The sequence below is a fragment of the Ursus maritimus genome, unplaced genomic scaffold (genome assembly GCF_017311325.1).
Source record: "Ursus maritimus isolate PB19 unplaced genomic scaffold, ASM1731132v1 scaffold_3, whole genome shotgun sequence".
Classification (NCBI taxonomy): Eukaryota; Metazoa; Chordata; class Mammalia; order Carnivora; family Ursidae; genus Ursus; species Ursus maritimus.
In genome coordinates this window covers 45,403,469-45,430,591 of record NW_024425563.1, presented here as the reverse complement: position 1 = coordinate 45,430,591, position 27,123 = coordinate 45,403,469, and the positions used below count along the sequence as shown (strand labels likewise).

Below are 27,123 nucleotides of genomic sequence, written 5' to 3'. Positions count from 1 at the left end.
TGAACACAGGATATTATCAATTTTTCACTATCTTGAATGATCTGCGGTGAGTAGTTCTGCTTTTCATGCTGCTCTGTAAGGAACACAGCAGCCTGGATTGTCTGGAGGGCTTTGGGACGTGGTTATTTAATCCCAGTCCTTGACAGAGGCAGGACGGATAAGCCTTCTACTGCATGCCGCAGAGAAAGAGCCACCATTCGGAACACCTGACTCACAGGAAAGTTCTGGAATGCCTGGGAATGTGGGTTTAAAACTTGGCTCGACCAACCAAAACACATAGATGCATATACACACACATACAAGTAAATGCCAAAAAAAAAAAAAAAAATCCGGAGGGATACACAGCAAGTAGTGGTGACTCAGGGATGGAAACTGGGATTAGGCCAAGAAGAGGCACTTGAGGTGGTTTTGGGTTTTTATTCCTATTGTCTTCTTCCATATTCTTTGAACCCTTAATTATGAGAATATATTTATATGTAACTTGTGTAATATTTAAGCAAAATACATTTTAGAGAATGAATTCAAGAAAGAATTCAAGCTCTTAGAACAGAGCTTGATTTATTCAGCATATATTTACCTTTTCCTGCCTTTTTTAACCAGCCCTAGCACGGTGCTTGGCACCTGTTGGGTACTGGACAAATGAGCGAGTCTGGAGACGGCGGCTTGTTCTGAGCAAAGCAGCTCTCACACGCATGTAGACGACAGGCCTTGATAACCTGTTCCCCTTGCAGCAGATTGGACGGGATGTCTCTACACCCAGGCTGGGCCATGGAAGCCATGGGTAGAAACTCTCAGCCTAGGGCCGGGAGCCCGAAGGTTTCAGGATGACCGGCTCACGTCACCATTGGTCGCTCTGCTGTTGCTCTAAGTGCCCGTTGAGTCTGAGGTTCTCTGCGGAGCGCACAGCGGTCCCTGGGCCAATAGATGTGAGATCGTTCCTGTTTCTTTCAGGCCGCACACCTGGTCCCTGGCTCCACGCCGAGGCGGCAGGGCAGAGCTCGGATGACCTCAAAGGCAGAAATTCTCAGGTAACACCTCCCTCAGGTCTGAGTTCTCCTCAGAGAGCCCAGACACGCCGAGAGTGTGCTTTCTCCTTCAAGCTTTACATTTTTTGCCCAGATTTTTGGTCCTCGGGGAAAGCCATTTGGTGTACCTTCGTTTCCAGCTAGAATGAAACGTGTACAGTTTCAAACTCTGAAGAGGGAAAGGGAGGCTTCCCCCAGAATCCCCAGCACATCCAGAAGCAAGGTTGGCCACCCAGAACCCCTTTGGAGTCCTTCTGCAACGGTCACCCCACTCACTCCCCGCTCGTTCTTCCCTGGTTATGGTGGCTGGAGAGGCCTGAGACAAAACTCTGTAACGTGCACCAAATGGAATTCAAGGTTCTGTCTTGTCTGTGGAATACAGGGCATCTTACTGCACCCATGGGGGTTTTTCTCCCATCAACATGATAATTTCTTTTGGCCAAATGTAGTCACAGTCCAAGTCCTGGTGGCTAGAGGAAGCTGGGAGGGGAACCAGGCGGGTTCTTGTGGGTTAAGATGGTCTTTGAAAAAATGCCCTCCCTCTCACACAAGGCAGCTTGGACAGACTGTGTCCTAACCTGGGCGGAGATGACGTCTCTCACTGCCCACGACAGGGCCTCATCTTTAAAGGCCCTTTACTTCTTTGAAAATACGTGTTTAGTCGTGGCCTGGCCTCCTCCTGTTTCAGAGTTCTATGTGGCAAACAGGGTGGCCTGCTGTTAAACTGGGCCCTTCTACAGCCCCCTGGGACAGCACAGCAAGGGACGTGAGAAGGGGGACAAGACCCTGGATGTCGGGATGAGTTCCTTGCAGGAGAACAAGCACCCCCTTTTCTAACCAACAGCTAAGCTAAGAATTGTGATAACCACTCAGATGATCACAGACTCAAAAGTGGCTGGCTGACTGAAGTTAAGGGAGAAGTATATATGCACAGAGAAAAGAAAACAGGGAGAATACACACGAAATTAACAGGTACCCACTCTGGGAGATGACAGTTGATTTTTTTTTTCTTTTTTCCTAGCGCGTTTCTGCAATTTCTGAATTTTCTACAGTGAATACATTATTCTTGTGGTCAGGAAAATATAGTAATAATCAAAATAATAGTCCCTCCATTCATTATACAGGTCTTTACAGTTCTTCAGATAACTTGCATATGTGATCTCATTTGATCCTTTTAGTAACTCTGTGATGTAAGCTGGAGAGATACCTTTAATGACCTTTTTTTCAGACAAGAGAACTGAGCTCCAAGGGGCTCAGGAACTTGCCCAAGGTCACATGCCCCGCCTTCTGTCTCCTTGCCCAGTGCTCCTTCCAGTATACCTCTCTGCTTTTCCTGGCATGTTCCTATTACCAGGACAGGAGTCATCCTCCCCTTCAGACATGGCAAGAATGGTGGAACATTGTGCCAGGTCTGGTCTCTGGTCTCATGGCAGGCACACACCTACATCACTGGAGCCCATTAAAGTCTAGTCAAGGATGGATTGTGAAGTCTCCCTTGGGCATCCCATAGTCAAGAAGATCTTCTTTACATCTAGATGGACACCCTCTTAATTCATTTTCACTTCAGTGAGACAAAAAGCAGCAGCCCAGAGAGATCACAGGGTTCTTGACATCGCAAAATGCCCCCAGGGGGCACTCTTCTTTTATGGCGGAGAGCCCCGAGTGATCCGTGCACGGGTGGGAGTCCTGGGCTGGAAATCTGAAGGCCTGGGCCCCTTTCTCTTTTCCTTTGCCTTGTCTGGGATCTCCAGCAAATTCTTTATTTTTTTATTTTTTTATTTTTTTGAGTTTCTGTCAAGTGCTGGTGTTTGGTCTCGTGAATGTTTCCAAGATGGCGGTAGGTCTTCAGACGCCATCAACTATGTGTCCTGTTTCATCCCTTTTCCACCCACAACCCCCTGGGTCAAAATTAGCCCCTTGTATCTGATGGGACCCTCAGACCCTGGCAGCCTCGTATGACTGCAGGAAAGCTGTGGTGCCCAGCCCCGGGGTGGGCTGTTTGCATGTGAAGAGTCTTCTAAACCCACCTGGTAATATTCCTGTCTTTCCACAGTTATCTCTAAAGACACTCCGGTGAGAAGACAGATGAAGCCAATGTCCTGTGAGCCACCTGGGGGTCCATATCGCCAGATGGGCATCCCCAGGAGAACGTGTCTGGCCTCGCCATACTTAAGTTGGAATTCAGTTGACAAATAAGCTCTGAGTGGAGCATTTATTTATTGTAAATACGTGGTTTGCACAGGCTTTAACTCAGTATGACAGTCGACTTTTATTTGCTTAATTTAAAAAACCACACACCTATTATGTTTCGCCATTTTTTGAAGATACATCTTGGCGTTCATCCGTCAGTACAGACAGCGCCCTGTCCCCACCCCATGGTGTCCATTCCATGACTGTACATAATGCGTGTGGGCTGGCCCTTCCTAGATTCTGAACTGTTTTTAGAAGATTCCTTTGTCTGCAAGTAGTCCCAAAGTTATAGTACCCACAGGCGCTTATTTGCATGATTGTGTATTCTCATCACACACACTGCAAAATCAAACCAAATAATGCCTTATAAACGAAGCAGCTCAGAGAGAGTAGTGTGTCCCCACACCCAGACAATGCCACACAGCCTCCAGTGAACGAGATGTCATGTCTCGCTTCCGTTTCGCAGTACAGGGATTTTTTTTTTTTTGGCCTAATGTAAATATGATGCAAAAGAAAGGCAAGAGTGGGCTTGGGCCCTCCGATGCCGACCACAGGGCCTTTGTAACTGAACGCTCCTACAAGTAGCCAATGCCCTTCCTGTTTACAGTGCCCCTGGTGCCCAGGTGCCCGTGGCTTTCCTCCTGTCCCGCCTAAGTTCCCAACTCCATCCTTGCAGCCAGGGCAAGGCGAGATTTATGAGATTTGGGTATTTTTTCTGCAAGTTAGAAACATACATAACTCATTATTATAGTCAATTACATATTCTATCTCAGAGGTGGGTTTTTTTTTTTCTTCCTCCTGGAGAGCAGGATTTTCATGGAAAATATGACACGAGTAAGTGTAGACCGAGGCCTATTAGCAAGTGTCTGCCTCACATACCTGGTGCCTCACTCCTACCCTTAGGAACCCTGGAAGCACCCGCCAGGCAAACCTAGCTCCCTTCTGAGCTGAAGAGGACCTGATTGGTCTGAGAGCTCCCCCTTCCCTGTGGGGGGCGCACATCTCTGTCGGGGGGGGGGGAAAGTGCCCAAGTCCAGCCACCCCTGAAGATGGAACTGGTTGGAAGGGGCTCTGGCTGCTGTTCTCACACCCTTTGCCTTGAGCTGGCAAGGAAATGGAAGTGTGAAGTGTGTGTTTGCTTGTGCCTGACCCTAAATGCTCCCGTCCTCGGAGGGGGAAGCTGTAACAGAGGAAGGAGAGAAAATAGAAGGAAACAGACTGACCCCGGGTCTGTGCTCAAAATAGGTGCAGATTAGAGAAAAGGGAGGGAGGGGTGGAAAGAGCAGTAGAAAAACAAGTGTCCTTTGAAACAACCCACTCATGTGCTCAGAGGTGAAGGACACTGTGCCCAGACCAAGCCATCCAAAACACGTAGCCGGTGTGGAGGGTTTGGGCAAACGTGACTGCACACACTGAGCTGTTGTCTACAGTAAAGACTGAGATGGCCTCCTACACTGTTGTTGTGCTTTGTCATTGCAGAGAGGAGCCACTGAGCAAGGTCAAGTGCCCTTCTCCGGGGAATCAATCATGCCAAATTGTCACTGCTAAATCAATTGGCAAAGAAGCTCTTGTGGGTCATCAGCTCTGGGCATAGCTGATTTGCTTTATTGGTTCTGGAAGGTTTCCAAAAGGTCAGGATTTCTTTATTATAATGGGATCTGCTCCATCTCCCTCCCAGTTGTATGACAATGATTACAAGGGTTTTAATTATCATAATGAAGAAGGCCCAAGACAAAGGCAAGTCCGCCCTCAGAGGAGACGGGCTGCCCCGATGTGTTGATGCATTCACGTTCCGCACCACTGGGATAGAAATTAAAAATAAAAACTATCAAGGACAGAGGGAAGGGATGAGCAGAAACCGAAAGTTGCAACTAGGGAGAAATCTCAGGAATCTGGCATCCCATCTCTCCTCGAGACCTGTCACTGAATTCACACCCTCGGAACTCGTGCGGTGCCTGCCTCTGGCAGGACAGACCTTTAGCCCCTTGACCATAAACTCACCCAGAGGCAACGTGTTACGGCGCCCTTACCGCTCTCGAGTGTTCTCACTGACACCGTCGTCCGTGGCTCCCCCGTGTTTCATATGTATATTTATTGATGTGCCCTCCTCAGACTCATTTCTTTGTATCTAATAAACTTTAATAAGTGGAAATGCTTCTGCCCGTGTCCTTGTTAAAACCCATCGAGGGTCAGCAGTACTGATGTAAGCCAACCATTTTTCAGGGCTAGAAGGGCTTCTAAGAATGATGGGACACAAAGGATACTCACATAGGACCCAACGCTTGCTGTGACATGCCGTGGTCAAAATGGGGCCTTTTTTTTCTGAGCTGACATTTCTAACTAACCTACATAATGTTTTCCGAGTTTGGGGGCACCTGGGTGGCTCAGTCGGCGAAGCGTCTGCCTTCGGCTCAGGTCATGATCCCGGGGTTCTGGGATCCAGCCCCAAGTTGGGCTCCTTGCTCGGCGGGGAGTCTGCTTGTCCCTCTCCCTCCCCTGCTTGAGCTCTCTCTCGTGCTCTTTCTCACTCTCTCACTCATTCTCTCAAGTAAATAAACATAAAAAAAGAATCTGAGTTTTTGTAGCTAAACTGAACTGATGGGTATTTGGGAAAAACCACCAAGGGAAAATCTTCCTCAAATTCATTTTCTTAAAAAAAAAATAGGTAACACTATGTTGTTTTATTACTAGAAAACGGGCAGAGAGTATTGCTTATAGAATGCCTCTAATTTGTGTTAAAATGAAACAGCTTTCAATCTGAAGTGCACTGAGCACCTGTCCCAAATTAGCAAACCCCTCAAAACACCTATATGAGGCAGTGTCCTCTCGCTCCCCATTACAGTATTTTCAGGTGGCCTCTTTGGTATGCAGTGCAGGGGAGATGAGGTTCACCTGCTAGGTAAGCTGGCTTAGGAGCAGACATAGATCTGACCCTCTACTTTGCCTCTTACAACTTTGGGGGTGTAAATTACATAACCGGTCTGTGCCTCTGTTTCCTTACGTGTAAAATGGGGACACAAATGGACCTAAGCATGGAGTGGTAAAGATGCAGTGACGTAAGACCTAGACAAGCCCTTCACCCTTGGGGCCCAACAGACGCAGGTATGGGCGCACATCGCACTCTAGGGTCCAAGCGTGCTCATTACAGGCTGAGTCCCAGACACAGCTCACACGGGCCGCACCCCAGCATTCCACTCTGACGGTTACGGAGCGGCTCAGAGCGCACCCCACTGGCTCTGCTGTTGGATAGCAAGGAGAGAAACGTAATTAAAATTCATACATGTTCCCGAAATAAGTCTCATCTGGAAACTAATTTCAAAGTTCGCCGCCACACACTTTGCCTCCTAATTAGTGAAGGACCTGACTTGTTTTATCATTAGCAGAGGTAGAGAGAAGCTCTTTCACGACCAAAAGGGCCAGTCTGAGTGGAGAAGAAAAGCAGTGGCCCAAGATAATTGACGAAGGGGGTGAGGAAGGTCAAAGCCATGGACTGTGGAGGTGAAGGAGCCCTAATTTTAGGCACCCCTGTTGGAGTGAAGGCGGAGAAAGGTGGCAGCTAGAAGGATGAGGGAAACAGCTTCACGGGCAGGGCTGGGACCTGGGACCTCCAGAAGCGAGTTCCAGATTCTCACACCAGGCCCCAGACGTTTGGGCGTCCTTCACGAAGCTGCTCTGTTACTGGTTGAATTATGTCTTCCAAAAATGCGTATGTGGAAGTCCTAACCCCACATCTCAGAGTGTAACCTTCTTCGGGAATAAGGTCGTTGCAGATGTTTGGTGAAGACAAGGTCATATGCAGTAGGATGGGCCCTAATCCAATCTGATGGCGTCCCTGTGAGAAGGGGGATCCGGACACAGACACAGGGACACTATGTGAACATGAGCACAGGCCAGCAAACCACCAGAAGCTCGGGGAGAGCCATAGGACAGAGGCGCCCCCACAGCCCTCAGAGGGAACCAACTCGTGGACACCTTGTTTTGGACTTCTCGTCTCCAGAACTGCGAGCCAATCCATTTCTGTGGTTGGAGCCAAGCACTTGGTGGTGTTCTGGGGCAGCAGCCCTAGCGAACGAATGCGTGCTCCATGCCTGTGGAGCTTTGCGGGAGAATGTTACGTTTCTGGAAAAAGAGTTGGAAATAAGGTTTAAAGAGCTAGCCGTTCCTTGTCATATAAATGGGGCAGTCACCTTCTCTGACCTTGACGTGAGTCACTTGTGACCAGGGACGGAGTCCTAGCTTCAAGAACTAAAGACACTCCGTTGCCTTTTCCCTGTCACAGTGGAGCTCAAACCATGGAAGCAATCTGGCGTTTCTAGGTCACAAGGGCGGAGACAGCTGGCCTTTCGCTTCAGGGGCATCTAGCAGCCGTGCGATGGCCTTAACATCGAGGTGCTTGGCTAGACGGCATCCGCTGTCCTGGTGACCGAGACTTCCGTTTCTAGTGTGGTTTTTGTTTAATTGTAAAACACACATGACGTAAGTTTACCGTCCGAACCGTGTTTAAGTGTACGGTTCAGTGTTAGGTACATCCATGTGATTGGGCGACCATCTCCAGAACTCTTTCATCAACTTGCAAAACTGAAACTCTCTACCGCCTGACAACAGCTCCTCGCTCCCCATCCCCCCAGCCCCTGGCAGCCGCCATTCCGCCTTCCAGCTCCGTGAGTTTGACTACTCTGGGGACCTCGTGCAAGTGGAATCGTACGATACCTGCCTTCTGGATACCGGCTTATTTCACTTAGAATCACATCAACGGACACTGCGGTTGCTTCCACCTTCTGGCTATTGTGAATAACATTGCTATAAACAGGGGTATAAAAATATCTCTGAGGCCTTGCTTTCAGTTCTTTTGGGCATATACTCAGAATTTCTTGGTTCTATGCTAATTCTATCTTTTTCACTTTTTTGAGGAACGGCCATACCGTTTTCCATACTGCTGCGCCATTTTATACCCCCACCAACACTGTGCAAGGGCTTCAGGGTCTCCACATCCTCACCAACACTGGTTACTTTCTGCTTTTTTGAAAGCAGCCATCCCGATGGGTGTGAAGCGGTGCCTCATTGTGCTTCTGTGTTTATTTTTAAAGAGTGAGTTGTCCACAGAACCGTACGCCATGTTGGAAATGCTGAGCTGACTGGGTTTTCTGAAGCTTCCAGTCAGAAAACTATATCCCCCTTCGTACATCTTCTATTTTATGACTGATGCCCACATTTATTCATGAAACACAAGGACATTCACTTCAGTGTTGTTGTTGTTGTTTTTTTATTGTATGCTTGATGTATTTAGAGACAATTCCAAGGGCAAGCACTAGATAGGGAAGTTATCTGGTTCATAGATATTTGTACAAAAGGCTGTTAAGACTACACAATCAGTTCCCACTGCAGGAAACAGAAAGATTTTCTTTTGTAGTATTCCCTGCCAATAGCATTTTCCAGCTCACACATTTAACTTCTCACAACATGATTGCAAACGCGTACATATTCATTCCCATGAGAAATCTGCATGTGACATTTCGGAATGTTTGAAGTCAGTCAGATAAAGCACATTTGACACAAGCCATAGGAGGAGAGCTGGGACTTGGGACTGTGCAGAATGAAATGTCACAGCCACAGGGAGGCACAGGGTGGTGCTGGGACAGCACGTGCATGTGGCCCGCCACTCCTCCCCCTCCATACAAGCATGGCCAGCTAGGGGGCTCCCCTCCCTCCTTCTTCCATGTGCTTCCTTCCTAAAGCTGAGAGCTCAGCTGAAGACCTCCCCTACGAACGGCCTGACTGTTCATCAGTCAAGAATGCAGTTCGTGGGTTCCTAGCAGACACCCTGGTCCCACCTGGCTTCCCTCCTGGGCCAGTCAGAGCGGTGGAATACCTATACCAATGTGGGATGACATAAGTTAGGGAGCAAAGTAGTTTGCCTGGTTGGTAATTATTTTTTATACCTAACAATTCACCCAGTAGCGAAGGAACTTCACTGCTAATATCTAATAGGCATACACCTGCTCTGTCAGCTTATAAGAAAAACTCCTCCTAATAATAACACTGAGTCTTATGTTACTGGGCGCTAAAGAATCACCATAATTTCAAGTATAGCCTTATTCTACCTAGAATTCTACCTAGAATTCCAAACCAACCTCCAAGAATGAAGAGGACTACTCTGCTTCGCTAATTTACTTCTACTGCAGCCTCTTTCCCCTTAGAGGACGAGGGCTGTCTTCTTCTATGGTAAATCCCACCCACTAGACAAGACTAAGTAGCTTATGTTTGGTTATGGGGCATGGGAATAGGGGAGAAATTCCATCCTGGCCATGTCTTCTTTCTGCACAAAGCATGCACAGCTCCCCCATCCAAGTCTTAATGGATACACAAATGGTATTTCAGGAAGCTATTTACACACTGACCTTTAAACATTGCTTTCATAGTTCATCTTGAATATTCATTTCCCCACACTGCCTTTAGAAAAGCAATCCCTGGTCAAGAAATCATCCACGTAATGATAAGCATTTCTCAAAAGCAGCGTCTGTTAGGAGCATTTAAAAAGAAACATCTCCCCAACAGCCTGCTCAAACTCCAGCAACATATTTTAAGCAGTTGACGGAAGTAGAGGAAAAGTCGCTAGAAGTGAGTCCAGCTGCATCAGCAGATTTCTTACTCTCTTCCTGTCTTTCCCCCACAACCCCCAAGGCACAAAGAATCCGTCCACTGCTATTATTGGGGGTTTGACTGTACACAGAACCCCCTCTGTGCTGGATGGAAGCATCCCAGCCCCATTTAACGTCTGCCAGGCTGTGCCATGGAGGGCTGCCACGCCCCCTGGTGGTAAGACAGGGGCATCACAATTGTGACATGCAGACAAATTCTCATTTAGGGTTGGCCCTTCTTTGAGTTGCTGGACAAATGTCCCCTAACAGAAGTAGCCATTGTATTTCCCACTTCACAGTGGCTAGGGAATGGCATTGGCTGGATGGGTTCTCCGTGACCTCTGTGTGGCCCGTAATAATGAAAGCGGGCCTCTGTGTAATTTAGCCTCATTAGACTTCTTTCGGGAAAACCCAGATCACCTTGGGTATCTCTGACCTGTCAGGTCTGACGAAATGTTTCTATAACACGTGGAGGTGAACCATGTGGTGAAATTTGAGGGTGATTTTCCACATCACCTTGTCTTAAATAACCCCCGAGCAGGTGGACTGAGGGGCAGTGAAGTACCTGTGTCCCCCCACCCCCTGCCCCAAGCCTCACCCTCCCCTGCCTTAGCATCTGTAAGCAGACGCCCTGGGGATGGCCGCTCCCTCTAGAAGGAAGCCCTGCACTCACGCACAGGGAAAGCCCTGGACGAGACACGGTGAGCAGCCGCAGGATGCGTTCCGATAAGACCCGCGGCCCTCCGTGCCCACATATGCGTGTGGGACCACGTCCCTTCCAGCCCGCGTGGCGTGCGGGGCACCGCCGCCAGTGCAGAGTCCCTAACCCCAGGTCACTTCAGAGATTACTGACATTCACAGTTCTTCCACTTGCAACTCCCTACCAGTGACGAAGCGTGATTGGGCCCCCACGGCCCAGGGGAGGCCGGAGCAAGGAAGCTGCTGTCCTTCCACGAGCGGCTACCCCTGCTTACGCATCTGCTCATCATCTCTGCCCCCGGGTCCATTTCCCAGTGCTTTCGAGTTTCAGCGGCCCAAGCGAAGCCCCCCGACGCCTGCCCCCTCCGGCCACCTTCACTCCGATAGCAGCGACTGGTAATAAGGGGAAGGGCCGGGGAGAGCCAGCGGCACCCTACGCAGCTTGTGGGATGTAACGAGCTGGGCAGGAAGGCCGGGGGCTGGATCGCTACCCCGCAGCGGAATGCTTCTGCGTCCATCTGTCACCTCCCTGCCCTCTGTCTTCCCAATGCTGAGCCCATCTGGCCCTCCTCACACGCTCTTCTATGCTCTGGTGGAAAGTCAAATCCTTCGTGTGAACACGACGTTGGAAACAAATCAGTTTAATTAAAGTCTCTGCTGAGATAATCTAGTCGCTGCTCCGATTCCAGCTACTTTAACTGAAATCTAAACAGTCAAGAATTTCTCCTTTTCTTTCCCTCACGAGCTGGAGAAAGTCTCAGCTTTGTGGGGTGGAACTGGGCCATAGGGCCATTTAATTAACCCCGAAGTAGACGGCCATAACCAGGCCTGAAATCGTTTCTACACAAAGCCACATCCAAGGGTGGCATGCTACAGTGCAGGGAGAGCCTCAGGCCTTCGGGGAGAGCCACACAGTGGTGCGGGGAAGCCACCGGTGCGGCCGCCTCCCAATCTCTAACGCTGGCACTTCTAGCTAACTCGGCTAACCAGCTCTCCCTCGCGCAGGGGCCGTCTACGGGTCCCCCGCACACACGTGCGGTGTAGAGAAGCCGGGCTCTCTAGGATCACGGGAATTGGGATGAGCTGGGATCCCAGAGGGGCCCCCTTTGTTCCTCCCCATTGGTTTTGTCCCTCAGCGGACCCATCTGGAGAACACTCTGCATGACAGGCATGCACTCCTGGGAAGGGAGGCCTGGAAGCTTCTCCCTCAACCACCCACACAAGAGCCCTGGCCTTTTGTTAACCCGGAAGAAACCAGTATGGAAAGAAAGACTAAGACTTCCAACGATTCTGCTCTTCCTGCACACTTAGCACTGCGGAGCCCCCTTCCGAGGCCTGATGAACGCTCGTCCTCTGTGAGAAGGCTCATGTGTCCACTGTCACTGAGATGCAATGAGAGCGGCTGCAAATCCACAAGTAGTCATACAATCGAACGACAGGCAAATGGAGACGCGTTACATTGCAAAAGAAGGGAAGCCACGTGGTAGGAGAAGGGGTCGTCGCTGAGCTTCAAGGCAGAACACAAGAGTGTGACTTTAACACATCTGAACTTTCTCATTTTACTCACACAGGAGAGGTTTGTTTTGCTGGTAATTTAGTAAGGTGGGAACATTTAAATAAGAAGGGGAAAGGGAATGCTTACTTCACTTAAAGAACTTAATCTCCGTGTCAACACAGTCATAGAAAAGATCCCCCACTTCGGTGGGATCCAGGGGGTCAGAGCTGGTCAGGATTTCTTCCATGGCCTCCAGGCCTTGCTTCTCTAGTTCCAGCATGGTCTTTCTCAGCTGACGACCTTGCTCCTGAGGAAGGACGGAAACAGCACAGGTCACTACAGGGGACAAAAAAGCCTCCCAGGGACCCACCCATCCCCATTCAATCTGTTTCCCCACAGCAGCTACAGGGACCATTCTAGAATGCCAGTGTGGTTATGGTACTCCTCTGCTTGGCGTCCTTAACTCCTTGCTACCTTCAGGGTAAAATCCAGACTCCCGGGAGACACTCAGGAAAGGCCTTTTGTAACATATGAGGCTCTTGCTTGCCTCACCTCCGGCCATGGCCCCCACGTCTCCCTTCCCGTCAGCCAGACTGACTTAACTGCATTCTTCCAACCTGTGATACTCCACCCTGCTCTTCCCGTACCCATCTCCAGGCCTCATTGAACCTTTCCTCGGGGCTCCCTGTCAATGCCTTTACTTCGGCCATGGCTGTTCTTTTCCTGTCTTGTAAGGGTCTGTCTACTTGCCCGCGTCCACCATTAGACCATGATCTCCTGAGAGAACTGAGCTCATCCCTGTGCTCCAATGCCTGGGACACACAGTAGGCATTCCCAATGACTGTTCGTGGCATGAATAAATGGATCAGTGAATAAGCACGTGCCACACCTATCCCCCAACTTACTTTTGTTCTGAAGTGGTGAGATTTCTTCCACGCACTTACAGTGGATGACTGTGAAAAGCTTTCATTGGCCCAATTCATCCCAGCACGGAGAAGCTGCTGTCACCACCCATCCGCCACTTCCTAACACGGCTTTGACTCAAACCAACGGTCATTTCTCAGTGTCAAAGCCCGCCCAATGCCATCAGTCTTATCTCTTTGACATTTTGTGTACAACAGCTCAAACACACAGCCCTTTCTCCCTCTGCCTTCTGGTTGTCAAATATCCGCAAAACCATGCACCGAGTGACATTTTTATTCGGGGCTTGCTGTCCTCCGCCTCGAAAACCCGCACAGTCGGGAAGCGAGGTGGACAGCCCCAGCAAAACTCAGTGCAGCGTGGTGGCCGCGCTCACACTTCCAGGGAGACGTTCGGCAGGGAAGGCGGATGTGAAAACACCATGACTTTGACACATCCAAACGGTCATTTGTGTGGCACGGAAAAGCAAATGCTAGGGGTAGTGAGACTGCCCTTCTCGGAGATTCTTTCTGAATTCCCTTGGATTTACTACTGATGTTGCCCTTCTCTCTACGCTTTTCATAGAGTCCACCAGGCTAAGCATGAGAAAGTAAGCTCGCCCAGTCCACGCAATGCAGACACCAGTTTATCTACAAGGTGTCCTTTTCTTCAGGACAAACCGGACCCGCTTCAAGTTGTTAAATACATGTGTGGGAGGCAGATGGGCATTTAACAACCGTGTTCCTTTCCCTTCCCTTCCCTTCAGCAAAACAGAGGCTTGGGTTTTATACGTGATCCATCACTGATGGCTGTCTTGCTTGAACTGATGTCTTGTAACTTCATTTACCAAAGCTTGGGGGGGGGGGTTGCACATTGAAGAATCACTTTTTTTAAAAAACTCGGAATTTGAGAATCTTTTAAAAAAACTTTTTAAAATTATAGTAAAATACACATAACATAAAATTTTCTGTTTTAGCCGTGTTTAAGTGTGCAAGGTCAATGGCATAAGGACAGTCGCCTTTTTTCACAACATATGACGGCACCTTTAACTGAAGTTTTGCCGTCTTGTACAACTTTCTACATCCAAAAGTATACAAAGATTTTTGGACAGCAGAAAAGCAGTTATCCCTGCTAGAACCCCACATTTCTGTTATTCCTAGGTAAACAGTAAATGAAAGAGGGATATCCCGAGCCCACGGAGTTCTGGAACACCATCACAGGTGCAGGGTCTGTTTCATTTGGATTCAAGAGACTGGCTGGAAAAATTAACAGCAGCCTTCTAGGAAGGGCCTCGGGCACCTGGATTTCTGGAAGGAGGCAAGCTGGCGAGGAGGAAAATGATGAGCTCCATAACCGCTCCCCTGCCTCCCCTGTCACAGACCTCGCCCCCCTCTGCGGGCCTGGCGCCAGGCTCACCTGGTCACTTTCGATGACAGCACGTGCCCACTCATGGGCCTTGTACAGCTCATGCCGGCGGTCTGGCTTCTCCAGGAACCGAGGCTCCTTTTTGGCAGGGTCGTTGTCCCCAAAACAAGGAGACTGTGCTTTGGGGACAAGTTTTACATCATCAACAAAGATGAAAGGCTTGAATATGGACCTGGAGAGAAAGGAGAGGTGCTTCAGCCAAACTGAGCTTGAGGCCTGAGGACACCAGACTGTGCTTTCATTCAGCGAACACTGTCTGAGCCAGCTCGTGGTGGGTGGGGGTGGGGTGAGGGTGGGTGGGGGTGGGTGCCAAGACAGAGACACCACTGCATATTTTAGTAAATATTTTAGTAACACTGTCATTTACCAGCTGCAAATTCTTCTATTAACAGCAAGGAGACATCAAAACAGACTGGCTCTGTTCTGGGAGGACCAATTGAGAGGCGACTTTCAGTTATGTAAAGTCAGGCAAACAGACACATAGTGTCCAGAGAAAAGGGTGCAACGGGCCATCCATTGGCATTGAAAGAGCTCTGCCTTTCTCTACCATGGCTTGCTGGAAAGTGGCCTCCTGGAAAGGAAGGCTCTGAGACCTCATCTCTCTCTCTCTCCCTTTTTTTAGGTTCTACCTTATTTGCAGACGACACAAAGGTTTCCAGAGTCCCCAGAGAGGACACACTACAGAGAAGCAGAAGCCCAGTTGTGTGAAAGTGGAGCTCTGGGCACAGGAGGTGAAGAATGCAAGAACTCATTCAGCTCTCTGGCATGATGGTGAACCTTAGGAAAAATGGCTGTGTGTGTGTGTGTGTGTGTGTGTGCTCGCGTGCGTGTGTATCTGTGCAAACCTGGGCACATGTCCACACACACACACACACCAAAAGAGACATGTTTCTAAAAAACTGCATCCTAGGATCCCAAGCCAACAGCGTACGTGGAGACCACAGCCGAGTGTAACACAGGGAGAGGGCCTTGTCCTCTCTCTGCACCCAGACGAAACAGGCTTCCCCAGCTATTCGAAGGCAGAATGTGCCTGAAGGTAGAACGTTCCTCGGAAACCTCTCGTAAGCCAAAATGGCATAAGGGGAAGAAGCAATCACCATTTCGTAAAAGCAAAAATCCTCTTGGGATTTCTTTTGGTTAGTGAAAGTGGGTACCGTACTAACGTCCTTCTTTCGTAGAAGTGAAGCGGGGTAAAGCGAACTTGTGGATAGTGGGGGAAATCTCTAATGAGAAGTGACCTCTTCGATTGGTTCCCTGAGGTTATCAAGGGAAAGAGGGCTCAGGAGAGGAAGAAAGAGGCCAAAGTCACTCCGCAAGACTGGGCTCCGGCTAAGTTACTGTGAGTAGTAAAAGCAGTGGGACCTTTGTGCCCGCAGCTGGGAAAGTGGAGGGCGCTGACTAGGGACAGGTGCCAGGTACCCTGCTCTCTGCAGCTGATGCGAACACCTACAGGAGACCAGACCCATCCTCAGCCCCATCTCCTGGGAAGCACACAGCACGCGGGCCGGCCTACTTGCACCACACCAAGGCCGCCCGAGGACCCTCCCTGCCCAGGACAGAGCAGGGCTGCCCTGCACCGAGAGGGCACAAGCTGCCACTGCCTCTTGAACACACACGGTCCTCTCCCCTTCACTCAACTTTGCATGGTGACCACCGAAGGCGAGAGGAACCGATGTGAAGCTTTAAAATGTCAAAAGCAATTTTGATTATATAATGTCGAATTATCCTATGAGTCACGCAGTTGATTCTGCAAATGTGAGGGCTGCCACGCGAGGGGTCACTGGGAAAGGGTAACAGGAGGAGAGGGGAGGGGAGGGAAAGCAGGAGGGAAATGGCGAGAGGAAAGAGAGTCCAGCACACGGCCATCCAGACCTAACTGCCTCTGGGCCCCTCTGGTCTCTCACATCACAACCTCATGGCCGGCAAGCACCCAACCCTTCAGGGCTAACAGCATACGGGGCTCCTGACAAGTCAGTGCGGAGCATACTATCCACCAGCAGACGTTCCCCTGCATCCTCCTGGGCCAGCGCAGAGGCCCTTCTGTGGGACACGGGGTCTGGGCTCCTGCCGCGCACCCCAGGGCCTGCACAGCGCACATCTTCTCAGCCGCAGGGTCTGTGCTGGCCACAAAGGGTCAGAGCCAGGGCCTCCGCGGGCTGACGCTGGGCGATGGGGCTGGCACAGGCTCGACCTCTGGCAGGGCTTTACTTGACTATGCATCGCAGGGCCATTCTGGCACAGTGGCCCCGTGGGCAAGACCCGTGGCTCTGGAGGCCAGGAGAGGCACAGTCTGGGAGATCCCAGATCTGCCTGACTCATGACAGTGGGGGCAGGGAACTGGGCTGGGACTCAGAATGAGGGTGGGCGTCCCCTCTCTACTTTGACCAACTGTGGGCATACTGGTGTTCCCTCTCTGTCTCTCATCTGGACTAAAGTGATCTCTAAGGTCCCTTCCAGCTTCTAAACCTATTTAACTTCTCTTTGTATGTTGTGCAGCCCGTGAACTTGTGACTCTGACTTCGAGAAGTTCGCGGTAAGCACAGTCGTGGTCTTCTGCATCCAGTATCTAGGGTCATAGTGTAGTAAAAATCAGAACACTCCATGTAACTCGAAGCCCACCCCACCGTCGCTGGAACGTGGAGGTTAGTTTAACATCAGTAAGGGTGTCTGGGGGCCTTCCTAAGACAAGAAGCGCCATATGTTTATCCTTCCCATCTATCGGTTTTCTTTTTTAAAATAAGTAATAAATCCGAGGAGGTTCCCATAATACTCTAAAGCAGCCAAAGCTCTCTACAGATTTTCCCCAAAGTCTGTGAGGAAGCTGGCATCCTCAACTGCTAAAAACACGTGGCATAGATTTGTCAAGTGGTTAAAGGAAGATATTTGAGATTGAATAAAAATTACTGCTGATGACAATCTGCAATAATACTAATATTTATTTAAGTCAGAATGTGGAATTACAACTCAGCCTTCATTATTTGTGCCTACGTATCCAAAAAAAGCAGAGTGTGGGTAACTCAGTGGTCCCCAAACCTTCTGGTTTCTTGCCAAGGCTTATAGAAAATCACACTACACTTCCCCACAGGTGAGAAGAATCTCTGACATTTTCCCACACTTAAAGCTCAGGTGGTAGCTTCTTAAATACCGCTTGGTTGAATGTATGTTAATCAATGATCCAGAAAGTAAATGACTTGACCAAGGTCACGTGTCCAGCCAGTGGCAAAGCTAAAACGGCCACCGGGGTCATGAGGCACCCGGACAGGGCAGGGCAAACTTTGTCACACATACGGAGCTCTCCCAGGGTGTCCCAGGGATGGCTCTGATGCGGGACACGGCTGAGAGGGCTCCAGAAAGCTGGTTCGGCTCCGCCCTTGGTTTCAGAGAAGCCACCTACCCTGGAATTCGCCCTGGTCATTCAGCCCCTCCATGATGCGCTGTGACAGGAACACAAGATAACAGGACCAGAAGGGGAAAGTGCTTCCAGTGGCAAAGGGCAGCCTAGCAGCTGGTTAATGAGGAGGTTTAAAGCTGGCTGAGCCACTCTGAAGGGACAATCCAGCCTCATGGGGGACAATTAGACAAAGGAAGCCATGAGCAACACAAAAGAAACCACGTCACCACGACCGTCAGCTCTCCCTGAGACAAATGTAAGGTCTAAGGCACAGGCTGATGAGAAGAAACACAGCAGAGGCTCCCGAGGTCTGGCTCAGAGGTCTGCAGCATGTCAGCCCTGGGTGACACGTGGAGTCAGAGCCAAGAAACACGCTCCCCTAGAGGCGTCTTTGCCTTATCTGTCCTTTTTGTCTTCCAAAACTTTGTGATAGATGCACTGAGCCAGTGTAAAAAAAAAAAATCTGTTTTCCTTTCATTTGTTTTCTCATTTGGAAGGAAAACAAAATTACCATGAAAACCCCTACCATTTTATAGTGTATCGTAATTTTCAAAGTACCTGCATTCGGTTCTCCTGGTACTCCTATTTATCCATTCAGCAGTAAATACGTGCTCAGTGATGACTGAGTGGCCGATACCTGTTCTAGGTGCTAGGGATACTGCAATGAACAAGGCAGGGCAAAAATTCCCATCCCATTGTACAGATGAGAAGACTGAGGCTCATAGCAGCTAAGTGCTTGGTGCAAAGGCACATTCCCAATAAGTGGCAGATGGAGAACTAAATTCAGACGTCCAATACTGAAGTCAGTTTTTCCCCACTACCTCTCACCATTACATTCTTCTGTTGGTTTTTTATACACATTGTGCAGAACAATAAAACACTTTTTGTGCTTTGGGGTTTGGAATTTTATTATCAGTGGCCAGCTGGCACGTCAGACCTCAAATATGGCTCTGTTCTCACCAAAGGTGCAGAAAGTCCCTTAGCAACTAAGCCAGGCTTATCTGGTGCCTTGGAGTCCCCGGCAGATCTGCTGAGGGGGTCTGGCACACGGCTGGTAGCAGCACCGGCTCCCGCTCGCATGAATCTGCTAAACTTTCAACCGAGCTCCAAAGAACCAAGAGCCAGTTTTCTCCCAATTGCAGGTGTCTCTCTGCATGGGTCACTCTGGCTTTTTACTGTGAGTCACTGTAATCACATAGTCACAGCCACATCTGGCTGAGAGCAGAACCTAGCAGTGAAGAGCCTTTCTATTTAGAGGAAAAGAGAACTAGCACTTTTGGAACATGGGACAAGCTTAGGGCCAGATCCAGATGCTCTGGAAGGTTTTGAAGTCAAAATTGTAGGGTAGGAGAGAAGAAAGAATGGTGCTGGACGGATTCGGGATGAAAAGGAGGGGTGCTATTTTGCATGGGGCGCTCAGCCCTGTGGACGTCTGTGCCCTGCACAGCACCAGAGCTGTGGTGTCCAAGGCTCGTAGTGTTGTCTCCACCAACAAAGAGGGGCCCCTCATTGCTACGTTTGAATTAACCAGATGAGACAGTCTCAGTTAATCCAATTTAGCCTCTCAAGCTTAGTACACTGGGAGAAGAGGAGGAAACACACACACACACATACACCCCAGGTCCCTTGCATCTCCCCAGCTCTTCGCCATTAGTTAAAGAAGGCCAAACACCCTATTTTCCTAGAGCGTCCTCTCTATTTGCTGTTTCCTAGGCTTAAGTACAGAGCCTAATACAATTAGAGAAATGGGTTGGGAAATAGCCTTCCGGTATTTAAAATGGAAAATTTTTAAGTGTTCTCCCCTTCTTCATTTATCCATCCTGTATGCTGAGTGCTTGTGGGCTTTCTCAGAGGTGGGGGACTCTGGGTGATGTGCCTGTTGGACTTCTAGATCTGAAACAAACAAGCCCTGACTCGTGTGTCTGCCCGTTTCTGCGGTGTGTGCGACGCAAGTTCCCAGTGTGATGTCACTGAACACGGGGGTTGGCAAGAGAGGCACGTAATCAGCTCTGGCTCCAGCGCCCTGCAGGACTCCGAATGCCACAGTGTCAAAGTGCTAAGGGACCTCTCTACTCTCTTCCTCTCCAATTCTTCATGTTGCTGAAGCTTTGGCAAGTGCCAGCTTCCACCGAGGAAATGGCTTGCAAAGGTCAGAACCAGAGCGCTAATGCCAGTCGGTGTCACGACATGGGTGACCTCAGCGGAATATTAATATTACGGAATCTGCCTTCTCAGTAAAATTAATGAAAGGTCTTCTGCATCTCCCTGTATCTCTCAATCTCTGACTTCTGCCTCTCCATTCAGCTCCCGAACGTGCAGAGTAGCTGGTACATACCAGGAGGGAAGGAGAAAGAGAAAAGGAGAATGCAAGAACAAGTTATTTCGAGAGAAGGAAATGGTAATGAATGCGGCGAGCAAAGGGCAGAGAAGTGCTGAGGCAGACAGAACAATAGTCAGATCGTGTCCTTTGGTTCCAAACATTAATTGGGAGGGATAAAGAACACAGTCTTGCCCTTGGATCATAATCTTCAGCAAGCCCCTTGCTCTGAAATGACTTCCTGAAAACATTTCTCTAATGTTTTTAGCGTCAGCAGAAGCCAGCTAAAATTTCCCCGATTTACTACCTAAAAGCCCAAGAGTAGGTAATTATGCTTCCTGCTNNNGCTGACAAAATACAAAATGTTAAACATGCCCAATTACAGAGAAACATGGAAATGTTCGATGTGTGACAGTTCTCACAGTCGCAGTACGACATGCAGCTCACTTAGCCCTGGAAGATAACAATGAATGTCTTCCAGAAAGCCCTTAATCTTCCTTAAGGTCTTTTCAATTAATTTAACCGTGAATAATTTTCTTTTAAAAATTACTGGAAATTTTCCACATTCAACACTCGAAGGCTATTTCCCAGTCCAAGTGCAGAATTGTACGAGGCCGTGTACTTCGGTCTAGGAAACGGCCGTCCTTTCCATCGGCGTCCTGGCCTCACAGAGCCGTCTTCTAAGTGCGGCTGGAGGAGGTGCCTGAGACGTCGGAAGCAAAAGGGGAGGTACAGGCCTTCTTCGGTTCACCCCACGCCTTCAAAGGCTCCTGCTCCCTAATGAACATGTCCAAATATATGGGCAGAGCATTCCAGGCACTTTAAAGCAGGGCTCTAAGGGCCCGCGTGTATCCCTGTGAGCCAGCAGAGAGTGGTTCTCAAGAGGCGGCTGAGCCACCAGCGTTGGGGGCAGGCTAAGACAGAGTCCACGAGGGGAAGTCCAGATGACAGGGGGGAAGGACGAGCCCCGCAGTGGGTGGACCACAAAGGGGGCGAGAGCCAGGCCATCCATGAGATCAAGCATCGAGAACTGGGAGAGAAGATCAAGAGAAGGCAGCTGGGGTCAAACAGGAGAGCATCCTGGGAGGTTGGCTGGGACACCGTGGAGTTGAGGCTCACGGCGGGAGGCCAGCAGAAGGGCCACGCGAGGATGGCTGCTCGTTTACTGGAGGAGTGGGGGTGGGGGGGAGACCTAATCTACAACAGGACACTGTTTCAGGGCTCTCTGCGTTTGCACATGTTCCCTCTACCCAAAACGTCATTCCTGCTTTTTGTACCTAACAAATTCTTCCTCTTCCCACAACGCCTGGCCCTCAAGGGATCCTTCCTCCATGAAGCTTGCTCCTTCATCACCTCCTCCAAGCCACCTGTTACCTTGCACATACTTCATCCCTCGCACCCAACAAGCATGATATTTGGTATATAGTAGGTGCTTAGTAAGTCTTGTTGAATGAATAAATGAATGAATGAAAAACTAAAAAACTAAAAACTAGCTTATACTGAATTTAATAGTCAGGTCCTGCTAGAAGGATCTATTGATATTGGCAGTAGTTTAAAAAGTAAGGCTGAAGTGCACCTGGGTGGCTCAGTCAGTTAAAGTCCAACTCTTGGTTTCAGCTCAGGTCATGATCTCAAGGTCGTGAGATCAAGCCCCGCATTGGGCTCTATGCTGGGTATGGAGCCTGCTTAAGATTCTCTCTCCCCCTCTCCTGCTGCCCCTTCCCTCCCACCCCACTTGTGCACATGTGCTCTCTCTCTCTCTCTCTCTCAACATAAAAAAAAGAAAAAAGAAAAGAAAAAGTAAGGCCAAAAGGTCAAGAGAAATATTGGGATTTTTCCCCTGAGTCATCTAAGAAACAGTCCCTAGCTAGACACCATCACTGTCTTATATTCCTGAAAGAGTAAGAGAAGAATAAATGCGTACAGCGGGAAAAGGAATGGAATTGAACAGCTACGGATTTCCTGGTAGCAGCCAAAGACCTGACACCCGATATTCAAACACTGATGATGGTTTTCAGCCAATGGAACCCCTTAAAAATAACAGTGAAACTACTGGAATAGAAGTCTTCTAGAGTTTTCCAGGCTGAGGATCAGTCTTAGCTGACAGATTCCTGAGCCCACCTTAAAGATTCTGATACAATAGGTTTGGGTCAAGGCACCTGAATTTTTCAAAAACTCCCCCAAGTGATTCTGATAATGAACAGAATTAGAAACCATTGGATGGTTATGTCTAAACCACTGATGATGTGACTTGTGGTATATGTGACTGAACATACCCAGGGAGCAGGGCTGCTGTCTGCCTGGCAAATCACAGACAGTCTTAATAAAGAGAAGTTAAACCTACTGTGTATTTACTTGGATTATCTCATTTAATCCTCCCGACAAGCCTACAAAGTAGGAGCCGGAATTATCCCCATTGTACAGTACAGACACTAAAGCTTACAGAGGCTAAGTAACTTACCAGCCACTAAGGGAGACAGATGGTTTTCAAAATCCTGGCAGTTTATTCTGCAGGCTGTATTCTTAAACACTGAGCAGTACAACCCCTTTGCTGAAGTACATGGGCAGAAAGCAACCCCCTGAAACAAAACGTCTTAAGAAGTGGCCAGTGGCTTCAATCTGTATGGCCTCTGGACAATTTTCCCCCTAACTTACAGGAATCAAGTGCTTTCAGAAATCTTGGGCATTTCTGCATCTGTCTCAATATGTGTTATGTATGCTTGCATCCCTCAAACATAGCACAACACCTGGCCCATGATATCAACTCAATACATATTCGTTGAATTTAAAACAATTTGATTCCATGAATGTCATAAAAATGAGGTGACTAAGGGCACTTGGGTGGCTCAGTTGGTTAACCATCTGACTCTTGATCTCAGCTCGGGTCTTGATCTCAGGGTAATGAGTTCGAGCCCCATGTCGGGCTCCATGACTAAAGCCAAGAGCTTCCCTTAGTCGAATTCTCTGTGCTGCCTCGGCCACATTGGACCACAAATGAAAAATGTGACTCAGCTACAGAAGGGGAGGTACAGGAATGTAGCACACAGTTATTGAATGAAGGAAGTTATTGCTTTCAAGGGAAGCACACACTTTCTACCCGCACGACTGTGTCTCAGACAAACCTGGAAGGATCTGGGGTCCCAGTGAAGTAGTGAATGCATGGCGAGCTTCTGTTCTGAGGCAGAACAGACACTACGCTGGCTGTGGTAAGGAAAGACTCGGAGTCTATACAGACTCCACTGGCTTTGTCCCGTAAGATGTCAATCATAGTCTGCACAGTGATGCTTTCTGTAAAGAAAAAAAAAGACAGACAGACAGAAAGAGAGAAGCTGTAACAGTGGCAGGTTGTTAACCAAAATCCATTCATTCCTTTTCCTTTTTAGTAACAGAACCCTTGAATGGATAGCTGGGAACATAACAGCCCAGCTACAGACTACATTTCCCAGCTTCCCTTGTGGCGAGGTGTGGCCACATGATAAATCCCGACCAATGGGAAATGAAATCATGTGTGCAACTTCCTTGCACACTCATAAAAAGGATGGTTTGCCCTTCACTTTTTCCCCCCTCTTGCTGCTGCCTAGGACGTGCCTGCAAGTGGGCCACAGATGGAAGTCCTGTGTTCAGGCAGAATAACCCACCAGACCTGGACTGTCCATGTAGCTCTAGACTATAACATGGGAGAAAAATAAGCTTCCATTTTCTTTAAGCCATATTATTTTGCAGTCTCTTTGTTAGAGCACTTAGTAATTCCTCAATGACCGCAGTATGCAATAGAATATCCATAGGAAAGTACGTGCAATCTATCCACACTCCACGAAGCCCACTCTCTTGTACACTCTTGCTGGTTGGAGTCAACATGATGTTTGCAGAATGGTCTCTCTGCAGTATTTAGAGAAGTAGTTAGAGAAGTATTTAGAATATTCAGAGCCATTATGACTATTGGCTCTGACTTCAATTAAATGTGTCAATGATTCCTTGACTCCACAGGACCCCAGCTCTACATTTTCTCCCTCTGTTTGTAATTCATTAAAACACTATTCTTTCGGTCTGTGTTCACAAAGATGGAATCAAAGCATCACATGGGGGAAAGTGCCTTAAACTTCACGAACACAACTCCCATCCTTTTCATAAGTTTCTATTTGTAATGTCATACCTAAAAATATTAACAATAAAAGCCTTGATTTCTTCAACTACCCAGTGTTCGAATGTTCTCATTGTCTCATAAATGAGCTTATGGATTTAAATCAGGATCCACTAGGTTGATAATGTGTCAAATCTCTTTTAATCTCTGCCTCTCGTTTTACTCCCTTGCATTTTATTTGTTAGGCCATTTCTCCTATAGAATTTCCCAAAGTCCGAACGTTGCAGATGGCATCCCCTGGTGTTATTTAATATGTTCCCCCATCCTCTGTGTTCCCTGTAAACTCGTAGCTAGATCCAGAGGCTTCATCGGATTTAGGTTTTTGATGTTTTAGCAAGACTACACCACATATGGTATTATATACTTTTATCAAGCTTGTTTTCTTTTTAACTCTTAGAGAGTTTTTTTTTAAGTTCCAGTTTTAAAATGGATACTTTCTTATCTTCCTACCCTGAACCCATAAATAAAGCTCCACAGCAAAAGGCCTTAAAGTGTTCTTCTATATTAAACGTCAGCAAACTTTTTCTTAAAGAACCAGACAGTAAATATTTCAGGCTTATGGGCACAGCATCCCTGTTGTGACTTACTGTGCAACCATGCCACTCTAGCGTGGAAACGGTCCCAAACGATCCCTAAATAAGCACATACGGTGGTGTTCCAATAAAATTCTATTTACACAATTCTGGCTGCTGGGGCGCCTGGCGGGCTCAGTCGTTAAGCGTCTGCCTTCGGACCAGGGCGGGACCCCAGGGTCCTGGGATCGAGCCCCGCGTCAGGCTCCCTGCTCAGCGGGAAGCCTGCTTCTCCTTCTCCCGCTCCCCCTGCTTGTGCTCCCTCTCTCGCTGCCTCTCTCTCTGTCAAATAAATTGAATCTTAAAAAAAAAAAAAATCTGGCTGCCAACGGGTCATAGTCTGCCAACCCCTGTTCTAAATGATCACAGGTTTAACTTACAAAACACATGTATCAACTGTGTGGCAAATATCAAATGTGGCCACGGTGATTTCTTTGGAAGGCTTTCTGCTCAGGCACCAAAGTAACAAGCTATCCAGGCACACATTTACCTAGATTTGGATTCTGATTGAGTCAATAACTAGAGGGAAGACGGAGGGCTTGGGAAGAGAATCCAGGTCAACGGTTGAACTCAACAAATGTTTATGGAGCACAAGACCGTAATGGGCACCACAAGGGGATCCCCCAATACGTAAAGGACAGTGCCCCGCCCTCCAGGCCCAGCAGGCTAATGAGAGAGGAAAACATAGGAAGACGTTAAGTCAGATACACAACGGCTGAGGTAGAAGGAAGGCTGCGATAAGCACCATAAAGACGAGTACAATGACACTGACGTTTAAAGGAGAAATAACACCAGAAGGAGAAGAACCTCCCGTGGATGAGGAAGCAGCCTACAAGAGATGCACGTCGTCACCCTGCCGGCTCCTGAAAGGCATCCACACAGGTCGGTCTCTATGTACAGGGACTACTGTCATCTCCTCCTCTCTGCTCACCCTCCTAAGATCGGGCACGTTCTCTGGAATAGCTACAAGACAACAGGTGTGAGAGGGACAATCATAAGGGATGTGCTAACTCACCTTCTTTCTTTTCTATGCTGTCTTTGCCTGCACAGCAGTCTAGATGGTCATCAGCTGAAGAGAAAACTTCAGAAAAATTGAACTCGTCCTCGCCCGTCCACCAGCCTTGACTCTGAGCGTAACTCCTGAGTTCAGGGTGCTCCGCATCGATCTTCGTGGTGAGTGAAAGCTGATTGCAAATGCACTTCACTCCCTCTGTAGAGAGCACGAAGCCCCGTTAGCTGGAGATACGCTTAGAAAGACTAAATCAAGAAATGGAAATTTACAGGGAATCCCTTCTCTGTAAGGGAACTTTAACTACAGAGAGGAATCGATTCTGTTTTTGAAGACAGAAACACACAATCCTTGATCCTCTTTTAAGGAGACCTCCCAGAAGGTGTGACCAGTTCTGACCGGGCATTACCACATCTTAAATGAGCAATGGTCACTTGATCTACGATTCACATTCAAAAGGAAACATGTGAAGCCCTCATTATGGCTAAATAAGCCCCAAGCATTTATTACTTACAAGAAAAGCGAAAGCTTTCTTGAAAGAGACCCGGCACTACTAACAAGACTTAATGAATGCCACAACCATAGATATCCCCCTTCCCCAATTCAGCCTTCCTCCACTTGAACGAACACTCTCCACCACCACCCTCAGCCCAAATACATCATTTCTGGAAAATACAAATATGATACTTCTTCATTCAGCTTTTTTTTTTTTCAGGCCCCAACATTTAGAAAAACACAGTGGCACTGATAATGAATGGTTCTACAACACTGGAGTGCACCTGTCAACATACGTGTCTCTGAGTCTATCCGTAGAAGTGTGTGTGTACATGTGTGTCCGCGTGTATGAGTGTGGAAACTCTATGGGAATTTTTTTCTCATAAAAATATAAGCGTGACTAAAGAAGCCTAGAATCGGAAATGCTTGTACTCGGAGCACACTTGGCTTGATGGACGAGGGTGAGCCAGAAATTCTCCCATCTGCTGGCAGGCTCGCTCTGGCTTCTCCGAAGCCTCAGCCACAAATACCCTGAGGACGAGTTGGCCTTCCAGCTTCCAGTGCTGTCTAGAACACTAAGAAGTTATGAGCTGTGGTTCACAAAGGCCATCCGTATTTGCTGCTTCCAGAGAGTATTCTGATCTTCTAAATTCTTGGGGAATGAAGTAGAGAGAGAGCTCAAACCACAAGCTGCAATAAAAGCATTACTGCCTGAAAACCAGTTCCTAGAGACAAGGTCAGTACCGGACTGAGTTCTTCCAGCATGTTCTGCTTCACTGACTTAGTCTTCCAAAACAAGTATTCCTAGCTGATGGGCACTGGCCCT

General features: G+C 48.4%; 2 protein-coding genes across 2 annotated transcripts in view; one reads left to right on the top strand and one right to left on the bottom strand.

Annotated features, from left to right (window-relative positions):
• Positions 1–5,416, top strand: part of WIPF3 (WAS/WASL interacting protein family member 3) — an 87,406-nt gene extending 81,990 nt beyond the window's left edge. The window contains exons 9-10 of the mRNA XM_040644551.1: positions 952–1,028; positions 3,079–5,416. Of these exons, the coding sequence (XP_040500485.1) occupies positions 952–1,028; positions 3,079–3,102 (101 nt within the window). The 3' untranslated portion in view covers positions 3,103–5,416. The remainder of the gene's footprint in view (positions 1–951; positions 1,029–3,078) is intronic.
• Positions 5,417–8,461: 3,045 nt separating this feature from the next.
• The window catches only part of SCRN1 (secernin 1), a 60,740-nt gene continuing 42,078 nt past the window's right edge, over positions 8,462–27,123 (bottom strand). Inside the window, exons 5-8 of the mRNA XM_040644132.1 lie at positions 25,809–26,003; positions 23,203–23,368; positions 14,364–14,544; positions 8,462–12,354 (exon numbers count right to left, since the gene is read on the bottom strand). Coding sequence (XP_040500066.1) covers positions 12,196–12,354; positions 14,364–14,544; positions 23,203–23,368; positions 25,809–26,003 — 701 coding nt within the window. The 3' untranslated portion in view covers positions 8,462–12,195. The remainder of the gene's footprint in view (positions 12,355–14,363; positions 14,545–23,202; positions 23,369–25,808; positions 26,004–27,123) is intronic.